This window comes from Lactuca saligna, chromosome 8, assembly GCF_052625555.1.
Source record: "Lactuca saligna cultivar CGN05327 chromosome 8, ASM5262555v1, whole genome shotgun sequence".
Classification (NCBI taxonomy): domain Eukaryota; kingdom Viridiplantae; phylum Streptophyta; class Magnoliopsida; order Asterales; family Asteraceae; genus Lactuca; species Lactuca saligna.
The window spans coordinates 17798409-17810733 of record NC_136424.1 but is presented as its reverse complement, the minus strand read 5'-3'; the positions used below and the strand labels follow the sequence as shown (position 1 = coordinate 17810733).

At 36.5% G+C, this 12325-nt stretch overlaps 1 protein-coding gene across 1 annotated transcript; it reads left to right on the top strand.

The window, feature by feature from the left end:
• Nucleotides 1–9957: 9957 nt before the first annotated feature.
• Nucleotides 9958–11917, top strand: LOC145011240 (glutathione S-transferase DHAR2-like). Its single transcript, XM_078969907.1, has 6 exons — nucleotides 9958–10204; nucleotides 10310–10400; nucleotides 10505–10648; nucleotides 11209–11326; nucleotides 11428–11568; nucleotides 11745–11917. Exons 1-6 carry the CDS (start codon nucleotides 10147–10149, stop codon nucleotides 11829–11831), a joined length of 639 nt encoding a protein of 212 aa, XP_078826033.1. The 5' UTR covers nucleotides 9958–10146; the 3' UTR covers nucleotides 11832–11917.
• Nucleotides 11918–12325: the final 408 nt, after the last annotated feature.

Sequence of the window (12325 nt, the reverse complement as noted above, 5' to 3'; positions counted from 1 at the left end):
AAGTATCACATGATATGCTTGATGCTCTATAATGACCCTTTTCCAAAATACTCATAAACCTACTTAATACTAACAGTGTGATGCAGATCAAGTCTAGTACAAACCATAGCATGCATGAGACTTCCAACAACACTCGAATACTTAACTCTTGGTCATATAAAAAGTTTCTTTGATTAGACACAATTATCCAAGTCGCTTCAAACATAGCAATGAGATATCATAAATAAATCAAACCTTTTATACCATTGACTTGGGCATTGTTTCAAACCATTAATAGATTTCTCAAACAAATATACATGATCTTTCCTTGTAGTCAAGAAACCCTTGGGGACGAGACATAAATATCCTCTTCTAGATTACCATGTAAGAATGATGTTTCTACATCCAATTGCTCAAGCTTTATACTAAATGCACTCGCCATGGGCAATACTACTCGAATCATTTTGTGCTTCACATCAGGATAAAAAACTCCATGATAGTTGATCATTTTCTTTTGTGAAACCTATTTGCCACCAATGTTGTTAATTCAACTATGAGAACCTTTTTTTTTTCTTTTAAAGGCTCATCGACATCGTGTTAGTTTTACATCACTGATAATAGTATTAGATCCAATGTTTCATTTTTCTCTAGTGATTGCATTTCTTCATTCATCTAGAATGTTCATCGTTGATATGTTGTTCGTTATATATAACAATTCTATTAGTAGTCTGTGTTCATCATCGATATGTTGTTCATTATATATCACAACTCTGTTAGGAGTCTGTTTTAGTGTACCTTCTACATATTACCGCAATTATTTTTTTCTTTCTAAGACTCGTATTCTCTCATCTTTGATAATATATAATAGATCCATAAAAGGTAACATCTCTATTAATAGTATTTTTTTTAAAGTTTTCCTTATTCTATACACCACAATCGATATAACTTTAACTCTAACCGCTTATCCTAAACATATTCATTTCCTAGTTCTCGGCTTCAGTTTACCATCATTAACATGACAATAAATATACATAGATCAAAATAATCAAAAGGTTTACAGGAACAAACCTTTTGAAGAGTCTTTAAGTCAATGACAATTGATTGGAGATCTATTACCAAATAGCAAGCAATATTTAATACTTTAGTGTAAAAATTGCTTTATTAATAAGCAAATACATATGTTTTCCTTTTTTAGAACTCGTTAAATGGTGCATTACATAATTCTAACCAATCATCCGTTTTTAATGTTTTGACTTGTTTTCGTGCCTGTTTTCTTACACATTCTTCACTCCTTTAACCACCCAAACACCTTGTCTTTCATTTTAAAAAATACAGCCAAATCATTTTTTTTCGAGAAGTAATTAATGAGCATCACAAAATACGAGTATCTACTGTATGATTTCACCGATGAGGGTCACCATAAACCTGAGTGACCATACTTGGGAATTGATTTAGTGGTTGTTTGTTAACTATAACTAATTTCACATATGCTGCTTTCCCTTGATACAAGTTTCACAAAACTTTATATTACTAGTTACATCTCCACCAAGTTATCATTATTTACTCAAAATTGACATTCCCTTCTTGCTCATATGACCCGAACGATCAAGGCCGGTTCTGAAAAATGAAATATTCTTAAAGGTCCAGGATGAACAAGAAAAAAAATGCCCTTATCTTTATTATAATTTTGCATTTCTAAATAAAAATATATAATGGAAAAAATTGGACCCTGTGCAGCTGCCCACTTTGCCCCCCCTCTAAACCCCCCATGCGAACGATGATGCCATAACTTTGAGTTATCATCATGTCGCTCTAAAGATTGGGGATACAACTACCTAGGGTGTAATAAAGCTTGAAACTTGACTCGACTAAAAAACTCGGGCTTGAAATTCAACACGATCTCGACTCGAGCCTCAATTTCAAATCGGGCTCGATCATGATAAAGTAATGGTCACTTTCGAGCTCGGATCGGCTTGACTCGACTCGATTAATTATTAAAAAGATAAAATTACATTAAACCGAAATAGAAATACGACTAAGCTCGTGAGTTCGACTCGACTTGGTCTGATTATATAAAATATGAATAAAATAAAGGGTAAAAGTATAAATATAACTAGCTCTTAAGCTCACGAGCCGTATATTTCAATACTCGAGTTCGACTCGATCATATGTAACTTCCGTAGATCCGAGCTAGTCAATTTAGAGGTAATAGGGGTCGAAAACGACTTTTTGACCAAAGAATATTTAGAATAAATAATCTTAACCAAGTTGTGAAATATGTCACAAGGTTTCCGTACATATAAAGAACGCTGAAATCCGAGTTATAACGAAGAAGTTATGGCCCGTCGAAGTTTTACGGCAAAACCGGCACGACACCGGGAAGCGTAAATAGTGAATTTACGATAGAGCGAGATTTATCCTTAGCAATCTAAACGAAAGTCATAGAATATGTTAAACTAAGAGCGTCGATAAAAAGAACGCCCAAATCTGACTTTGTATGAGGAAGTTATGATTTTTCTAAGATTCGCCTTAGCAGTGCACGACCCGAAACTCGAATTTTAGTTCGAGCGGTTTTTGGCTTACGCGACCTAAATGAGAGTTGAATATCTCATTAATAGGAACTCAACGGTAAAAAGACAGACGAAAACGGAGTCCGTATGAAGGAGTTATGAATTATTCGCGGTCATTTAACAGTCTAAACGCCTCCTACTGTTAAATTTGAGATCGGTCGAGAATTAGCCGACAGAGTCTAAACGAAAGTTGTAGATCTTGATTTTACCTACGCGTGGGAATAAAGAACGTAGAAAATGGAGCTCGTATGCGAGAGTTATGATTTTTCTAAGTTTGAAGGCTGATACGCGATAGGGGATGACGTGGCACCACCAGAATTGGACACGTGGCACCACCAGAAAGCCACCACATGCACCAACTCGGCGAGTAGGTCCCCCTACTCGGTGAGTCCATCAGGAATTCAGCCTATAAATAGAGGTGCCAGGCATTCCAACTTCCTCACATCTCAACCCTCTTCTTTCTCTCTCTAAACTCTCTCTCTAAGCCTCCCTAACCCCCCCAAAGCCTAGGGTAACTCCCTAGCACAAGGCGGAGGCCCCGGAGCGCCCGACGGCTCCAAGAAAAGAGCCTTTCGCCTTGGGAACGCTGCTCCAGCGAAGCCCGATTTTGCGAAAAATCCGCTGTAAGTGAGCTACGCCTACGTTATTTTTAATACAGCTTCTAATTAATTATAGTAATATTATTAGGACCTTAAAATAATTATTTGGGCTATTATTATGAGTTATATTGAGTGTTATTTAACGTTTATATAATAATAATAATCATAGCTTGACTATTAATTAGTCGCGGTTATCGTTAGACTAAACCCTAGTGGTGTTGATACTAGGTTTTATCGAAGGAAATTGTTTTGAGAGTATCGAAGCGCTGTCCGAGTGCTAAGTCATCACCTTTCAGGTGAGTGCATAGTTACTTTCAGCTTACACATAGATATGAAGTATTTTATATAAATTACGTGCTATGTGTACATATTATCTGAATACTTTCTATCTATGCTGGATGAACGTTTTATACATGTTTTCAATGATTTAAACTGTATATGTATTTTATATCTACAAAATGTGTTGGGTAAAACATGGGTAGATGTAATAGATGGAGTATGAGTTGGATGATGAGTTGAGAGGTGAAATAGACCGTGAGGTGAGGATGAGAGGTGGATGATGTGAGAAGCCTTTTTCCCAAATGATGGCCCCGTCATTCAGCAGAGTATGGATGACAACCACGGACTATTCTAGACAGTCCAGTGGAACACTAGCAGGCTCGCAACCTGTAGGTGTTGTGAACGATGTGTTCATCCGGTGTAATCTAAACCCTGGTGATCATGCAGACTTGATGCCTAAACCCTGGTGATCATGCAGACTTGATGCCTAAACCCTGGCGACTATGCAGACTTAGTGCCCGTTGTGTAAACCGTGACTATGATGGACTTTGTGCCGATTCCTTAGGATAATCCTTAGGAATGAATGAACGAGAAATAGCTGATTTTTAGGGTAGATCCTTAAGAGTAAAGAAGATAATGAGGATGGGTAATTGGGTTTAATTGCTTGATTGTTTAAACATAATAATTATATTATTGTGGGTTGAAAACCCTATGTACTCACCAGGTTTCCCAACCTGACCCACTCAGTTTATTTATATCACAGGTGTTGATACGAAGTCACTTTACACTGAGAGATTTAAAGAGATGTAGATCACTAGTGTAAATAAATGTAAGTTCTGTTTATGCTTATGTTTCTGTATTAACGATGACATCCCTAACGTTTTGAAATGAATAAAATACGTTTCTTCGAAAATGTTTTAATAACGTATTTATCATGTTTTTCTTGGAACAAATTCCGCAACATTTTTATTAAAAGAAGTACTATGATTTTTATAAAGCATAAACAAAATCGGTCTTTTCTGGCCGTGAAAATGAGGATGTCACATCATATACTTGAGTATTTTTCGATTTAGTCTCGAGTATCTCACAAATTGGCTCTACTTAGTTACACCCCTACATCTACCATTCACATCATAGGATATTAGACGATAATAATAATATAGGGTCTAAAGTGTAAATGTGTCTACTATGTATACATATCATGTATACACATCTGAATAACGATATATACAATATCTTTTACCAAGTTTATCTTGGTATCAGAGCTCCCAAATACAACCCTAATTATATCGCAACTTAGGAGTCAAACAAAGACTTTTTTTTAAGACCTTGCTGATCAGGAGACAGAAGATGACATGAACAGTGGGCGCATGAACAGTACATTCGGAACAGTTTCCACATGAACTTCGTGAACAAATTTGGTTTTACATTATCACCAACCAACTATGGTTACTAGAAAACCGTGATTCAACCTTTCTTGACCACAAATAATTTGTTTGGTTATGTTGATGGCACCATTCTATGTCCACAACCAACTACAAATTCTGAGAAAGAAACTTCTTCTGCTGTTGCAAACCCTAGCTATGTAATCTGGATAGCTAACGATGCTTATGTACACATGCTTTTACTATCTACAATTTCTGAATCTTCCTTCCAGTATGTGCAGGGGACTACCTCCCGTGAACTTTGGTTGTCCCTTGAATGAGCCTATGCACTACATACTTCTTCCAGGGAGTATACCCTCAAAATCCAACTTCTCAAACTAGAGATGAAAGGTGATGAGACCTCCTCTGCCTACCTAAATAGAGCTCAAGGATATACCAGTGCCTTAGAAAATATTGGTGAACCTATGAAAGAAAAAGACCTAGTTATGCTTGTGATCTTTGGTCTTAGGGAAGAATCCAATGGTTTAAAATCAACCATCCTTGCTCGCCAAATTCCCACTGCCTTCTCCGAACTGAATGGTCTTCTCTCAGATCACGACTACATGATACGTAAATCGGTGCCTGAAATCTCATATGTCTAAGCTTTCACGACTGCTACTACAAGCCATAACACCACCACTGCACCCTCCTCAACAGCCGTCATAAATCAGTTGCAAAACCTACAACATTTTTTTATCACAACTTGGTCTAAAACTTCAGCCAACAAAAACTTCGTCTCCTCAAGCCTTTTACACAAACATGGATGGAAACAATCATGGTCGAGGGCAATTCAATCGACATGTACGAGGAAACTACAACCGTACCCAAGGAGATTTAAACAATACAAACCAGGGTGGAGGTAATCGTGGTCAATTTTCTTGGGCTTTTAATCAAAACACTATTTATGGTACATGTAACAGGTGTGGAATAGGACATGTTCCTTCTTAATGTCTAAATCGTAACCCTGCTACTTTTCGAAGACCACCACCATTGGCTAACTATGCAGATCACTGCTCACAAGCATCCACCTCCTGGCTAACTGACACAGGATCCAGTCACCATGTCACACATGATTTGCATAGCCTCGATAGAACTGAGCCTTACTATGGAGAAGATAATCTCCACTTTGGCAATGGTAAGGGTTTACCCATTCTTCACATTGGCTCTTCCGAACTTTGCTCACCAACTAAATCATTTGCTCTAAATCATATTCTTCATGTGCCTGATATTAAACACAACCTTCTTTCTGTCCAAAAATTTTTCCTTGATAATCATGTTTATTTTGAGTTTCACTTTTCTTTTTTTGCTATCAAGGACTCAGATACTCACAATACCCTCCTCACGGGTCCAAGTAATGGCGAGCTTTACTCCATTTGTCTACCTCAACTCCAATCTCTTGCAAAACTTGCATTTTCTGCTGTTCGTGCTTCGTCCCATATTTTGCATCAACGATTAGGACACCCACATATTCAACTTTTACAATCTATGTTATCTAGATACACTTTTCCTTTTTCAAATAAATGTTCTTTTGTTTGTGACTCGTGCTTAGTTGGAAAATCATCTAAATTACATTTATCACCGTCTTCTTACAAGAGTTCTCATATTTTAGATCTTGTATTTTGTGATGTATGGGGACCAACACCTACCGTTTCTAGTGATGGTCATAATTATTTTGTTCTTTGTGTTGATCACTACTCTAGTTTTATGTGGTTATTTCCTTTGAAACTGAAATCCGATGTGTTTCCTACCTTTAAATGTTATTTCAAACTAAACTAAAATCCGTTCAAACCGATTGGGGTGGAGAGTTTCAGAATCTCTCTCAATTTTTTTCTCCTCTCGGCATCACTCATCAATTATCATGTCCTCACACAAGTGAACAAAACGGATTTGTTGAACGACCACATTGACAGGTCGTCGAAACTGGTTTGACGTTGCCACAACGTTTCTGGCATTTCGCTTTTGAAATAGCCGTATACCTTATAAATCGAATGCCCTCACGAACTACCAAAAATATTTCACCTTTTGAATACATCTTTCATCATAAACCCGACTTCTCATTCCTACGGGTTTTTGGTTGTCAATGCTACCCCACCTCCGTCCCTACAACAAACATAAAATGGATTTTCGATACACTACATTTTTGGGCTACAGCCCCTCACATCATGGCTATCGATGCCTTGATCTCTCCTCAGACCCCATTTACATTGCCTTCATGTCCGCTTTAATGAAACATTTTTTCCTTTTCCACATCCATATCTCACCATTCTCCACCAAATGATCTACCACCATCCCCTGATCCGTATATCTCCTCCTATCCTAATCTAATAACACCACCTGATCCACCTCAATTACCCACTACTCCTCACTTCACCACTTCTACATCCCCTACCACTAATCGACCTCCATTACTTCATACCTACAAACGTGGCACCTTCCCACGTCAACCGACTAACAACACCACCCAAACATCACCCGAACCCACCACCATCATTCCAAATTCGATGGGTGATGATCATACCCTTAAGACCGATTCACAAAATACATTGGTTCCCTTACCTCAAGATCCTCCCATCCAATCTCCTATTCCGCGTTCACGACCCCCTAATCTTCGTCCCAACCTAAAACCAACAAAGCCTTACCAACATTCCTCTTTTCACACCTCTCCAGATTATTCTCGAACCGAACCTCCTAACTTTACCATTGCTAATTCATTGCCATAGTGGCGCTCAGTAATGTCCGAAGAATACTCTGCTTTAATGCGCAACGGTACTTGGTCATTGGTACCCCGGTAACCGAATATTAATATTGTTGATTGTAAATGGGTGTACAAATTGAAGAAAGATCAAACTGGTGTGATAAAGCAGTACAAAGCTCGACTTGTTGCCAAGGGCTTCAAGCAACAACCAGGTTTTTATTATCAGGAGACATTTAGCCCAGTTGTTAAAGCCATGACCATTCGTGTTGTTCTATCCTTAGCCGTTTCACAAAAATGGCCATTACGACAACTTGATGTGCAAAACGCCTTTTTACATGGGGATTTAAAAGAAACTGTGTATTTACAACAACCACCGGGTTTTGTTGACCCCACTAGACCAAAGCATGTTTGCCTTATCCACAAGTCACTATATGGTCTCAAACAAGCTTCACGAGCCTGGTTTATAGACTCTCCACTGCTCTTCTTGCTCTTGGTTTTCAGGGTTCTCGCACCCACCCATCCTTATTTGTTTATTCCTCTCAAGGAATACTAATGTACATGTTGGTTTATGTTGATGATATTGTGCTCACAGGTAACAATTCCCAGGCCATTGATCAGGTGGTGCACAACCTAAGCAAATCATTTGCTATACAAGATTTGGGTGTTTTGTCCTATTTTCTAGGTGTTGAGATACACTATCAAACGGATTCCATCCTTCTATCCCAACGAAAGTACACACTTGATCTGCTTTAAAGAGTTGGCCTATCTTCCTCCAAACCAATACCTTCACCCATGACTACGAATGCTAATATAGCTATTGGTGACTGTAAAGCTTTTGATAATCCTGTTCGGTACCGACAGGTGTTGGTGCTCTCCAATATGTCACTCTCTCAAGGCCTGACATCACGTTTGCGGTCAACAAAGTCTGTTAGTTTATGCATTCACCCACAGAAAATCATTGGTCTGCTGTCAAGTGTATACTGTGCTATTTACAAGGAACAATGTCTTATGGTTTGAAACTACAACGTCACTCTGATCTAAAGCTATATGCTTACACTAATACTACTGGTCCATTCATCACAACCTACTCTGATGCGGACTGGGCTGGCTGTCTAGATGACTGTTAATCCACCGGGGGCTATGCGATATATCTTGGTTCTAGCCTTGTTTCGTGGTCTGCTTGCAAACAATGCACTGCTTCTCGGTCATCAACAGAATCCGAGTACAAGGCTCTAACAGATACAGTGGATGAACTTACTTGGCTTCAAGCTCTTCTGGGAGAACTTTGTATCCCTCTCAAAACAGTTCCTACATTATGGTGTGATAACTTAGGTGCTACTTATCTTTCAGCCAATTTAGTATTTCATGCACGCACCAAACATGTTGAAGTCGACTTCCACTTTGTTCGTGAGAAAGTAGCTCAAGGAAACCTTTCAGTTCAGTTCATCAACACAAATGACCAGATTGCTGACATATTCACAAAGCCATTGTCTTCACACCGTTTTCTACAGTTACGGTCCAAGCTACGGCTCGCTCCTCGGTCTTAGCTTGCGGTGGAATATTAGACGATAATAATAATATAGGGTCTAAAGTGCAAATGTGTCTACTATATATACATATCATGTATACGCATGTGAATAATGATATGTACAATATCTTTTACCAAGTTTATCTCAGGACTATCTTTTAGAAAATATATCATATGTTAGTAGTTTTCTTTTGAAGTTTGAACATCCTTAAAAACATTTTATGAAAGTTTTCTGGCCGTAGAATCACAACGTCTTGATCTGCACCGCCCCCATTCCTTTGATACAACACATCACATAATCTTCTAATTTTACCTTCCCATTCCATTCTTTAAATGAAAGAACAAAGAAAATTTTTCGAAAAAATCCCAATATTTTACCCTAATTTATGAAAAAGTCCCAAACTAAAATTTGTTTATAAAAAAGTCCCAATCTAAAATTTGTTTATGAAAAAGTCCTAATTACCGGTAAAAATGACGATTTGATCATATTTTCCCGGTTTCATTACTTAACCGATTTTAATAAAGTCCCATTATTTTACCATAATTTACGAATAAATATCAAATTATGGTAAAATAATAGGACTTTAATGAAAATTATGGTAAAATAATGAAACTTTAATGTTTCCGGGTAAGTAATAAAATCGGTAAACTGACAAAATAGGGCAAAATCGTTATGTTTACCGGTTTTAGGGACTTTGTCGCAATACAATTTTAGTTTGAGATAAATTAAGGTAAAATATGGGGCTCCAAAAACAAAAATCGAACTAATGCTAGATGGTGTTCTTAATCGATGAACACACACAGTCTCTGTTTAACGAGTCATTTGATTATTCTAGAAACTAGATAGGGTGGGCATCCGTTTTCTTTCTTTAACTTTTCGACTATGCCTTTTGGTTTGTTAAACGTGAATCTTTCAATTGTTCCGTTTCGCTACGGAGCATATGAAACATTCCTTCCCTTCATCGGGTTCTGTCGACTATCAACGACAGTATGCGCTCCAACTCCTGCATAAATATCGACATAACTCACCCAATTCAGTAGAACAAACAGCCGTTTATAAGTTTCACTTCTCATGGCGATTGAGATCTGTTGCAAAGCTGCTTTCGGTGCTCCTGATATTCTTGGAGACTGTAATTGATTCTCTCTCTCTCTCACCTTCATGATTCCTTGAGATTTTATTTTAGCAAGATTTCTTGATCTTCAGTTTTGTGGGTTTTTTTTTGGTATGAATTTAGGTCCATTTTGTCAAAAGGTTCTTTTGACACTGGAAGAGAAGAAGGTCAGCTACACAATCCTTCTTATTAATCTGGACAGCAAACCCGAATGGTGATGATGATTTTCTTAAGAATCTTGAATTTACCCAAGAAAAATGTGGCCTTTTTGTTTGTAGGGTTTTAATTGATGATTTTTTTTTCGGTGTGTTTCTGTAGGTTTCTTGAAGTGAATCCAAACGGGAAAGTTCCGTTAATAAAATTCGATGACAAATGGATTTCTGATTCTGATGTTATTGTAGGTCTGATTGAAGAGAAGTTCCCTGAACCTTCACTTTCTTCTCCACCTGAACTCGCCTCTGTGTACTCTCTCTCTCTCTCTCTCTCTCTCTCTCTCTCTCTCTCTCTCTCTGTATTTATGTGTGTATGTGTCAAAAATGCAAAACATACACCTTGGTGAATGCAGACAAATCAGTTAAATGGATATCCCTTTCTTTATCATTATCACACTAAACCTAAATTGATAAGATAATAAATGGATAAATTGATTGGGCCAAATTATGAAAATTGACTTGATTGATTTAAATTCGTACAATTTATTATTTATTAATATCTTTGTTTGGTCATAAATTAATAATAGATAAAGCAATGGAGTCTTTTTTATTCATTCTTTCCGTTCTCCATGTTGTTGAAGTTAAGTACTTGTTTATATTGTGACGCTTACAGTATTTTATTATAAAGATACTTCATTATTTATTATTTGTACCTTAAGTCTTTTACTATAGTTGTCTAGTTGAATTTCTCTAGTCAAATTGACCTTTGACGAATTTGTCGGTTAATTAATAGTACAACTACAAAAGTCAAATTGACCATTGGTCAATCTATTATATAATTCAATCAATTATAGTTATGTGAACTTTTAGGGGATCAGAGATTTACTCAAATTTTGTGACATTTTTAAAGAGCAAGGATGATAATGATGGAACAGAGCAAGCTTTGCTTGATGAATTGAAGGCATTGGAAGAACACCTCAAGAATCACGTAAGATTAATAAATAAAAAATTAGACGATTGTTTGTTTTTCTATTACAATTTTTATTTTGCTAAAATGATAACTAAGTTGTAGGTTGAACATATTATTAGGGGCCTTACGTGAATGGAGAAAAGATCACAGCCGTTGATTTGAGTTTGGCACCAAAGCTTTACCAACTTGTGGTGGCTCTTCCTCATTTCAAGAACTGGACTATCCCTGAAAGTTTGATTCATGTGCATAACTACACAAATGTATTGTCACATTTTTTTTTTCAAAATTCAGATATATAACATTACAAAAACTTAATATCAATCGAAATTATTATCAGAATTCAGATATACTCTAAAGATTTCACATAAATATGATTCTTATTTATTTATTTATTTAAAATCATATGCATAAAAAACTTATGATTTATTTGGTGCAGTCTTTGTTTGCTTTGGAGTCGTTTGAGAAAACCAAAGCTGCTGAAGAATATGTGATTGCTGGATGGATCCCAAAGCTTAATGCATGAAGCCATTCCAAGCTCTAGCTTTAATAACTCCATTTCTGTTGATTTAAATTAGTGGATATATTTAATACAAATTTGTGGTTTGTGAATTGTGACCTGTCATAAGTTTTGTGTGTTGGCCTTTATGATATGCTAATTAGGTCTAATGAGTAAAAATAAATTTGTTAGCTAAAACAAATATGGTATTCAAAGTGTTTACAACATGTTGCATGAGTTTTATTCAAGAAAATATCATTTCTTGATCAATGTTTTTCACTTTTTTTAATTTTTTTTTTAGTATCAACTATATTAGTTGTTTAGGAAATTAAAAGAAGTTTCTATTTGTAGCAAGCCAAATGCGATTACGCGAATGCATTATTACCATTACAAATACCATTTATTTCATATGTTTATAACAAGAAGTTTCTATAGATTTTCTATGCTCCGGGTGAAAAAAATATTATCCCCCAATGGAATAGAATTACTAAAAGAAAATAATCAACAAACATTTTTATATA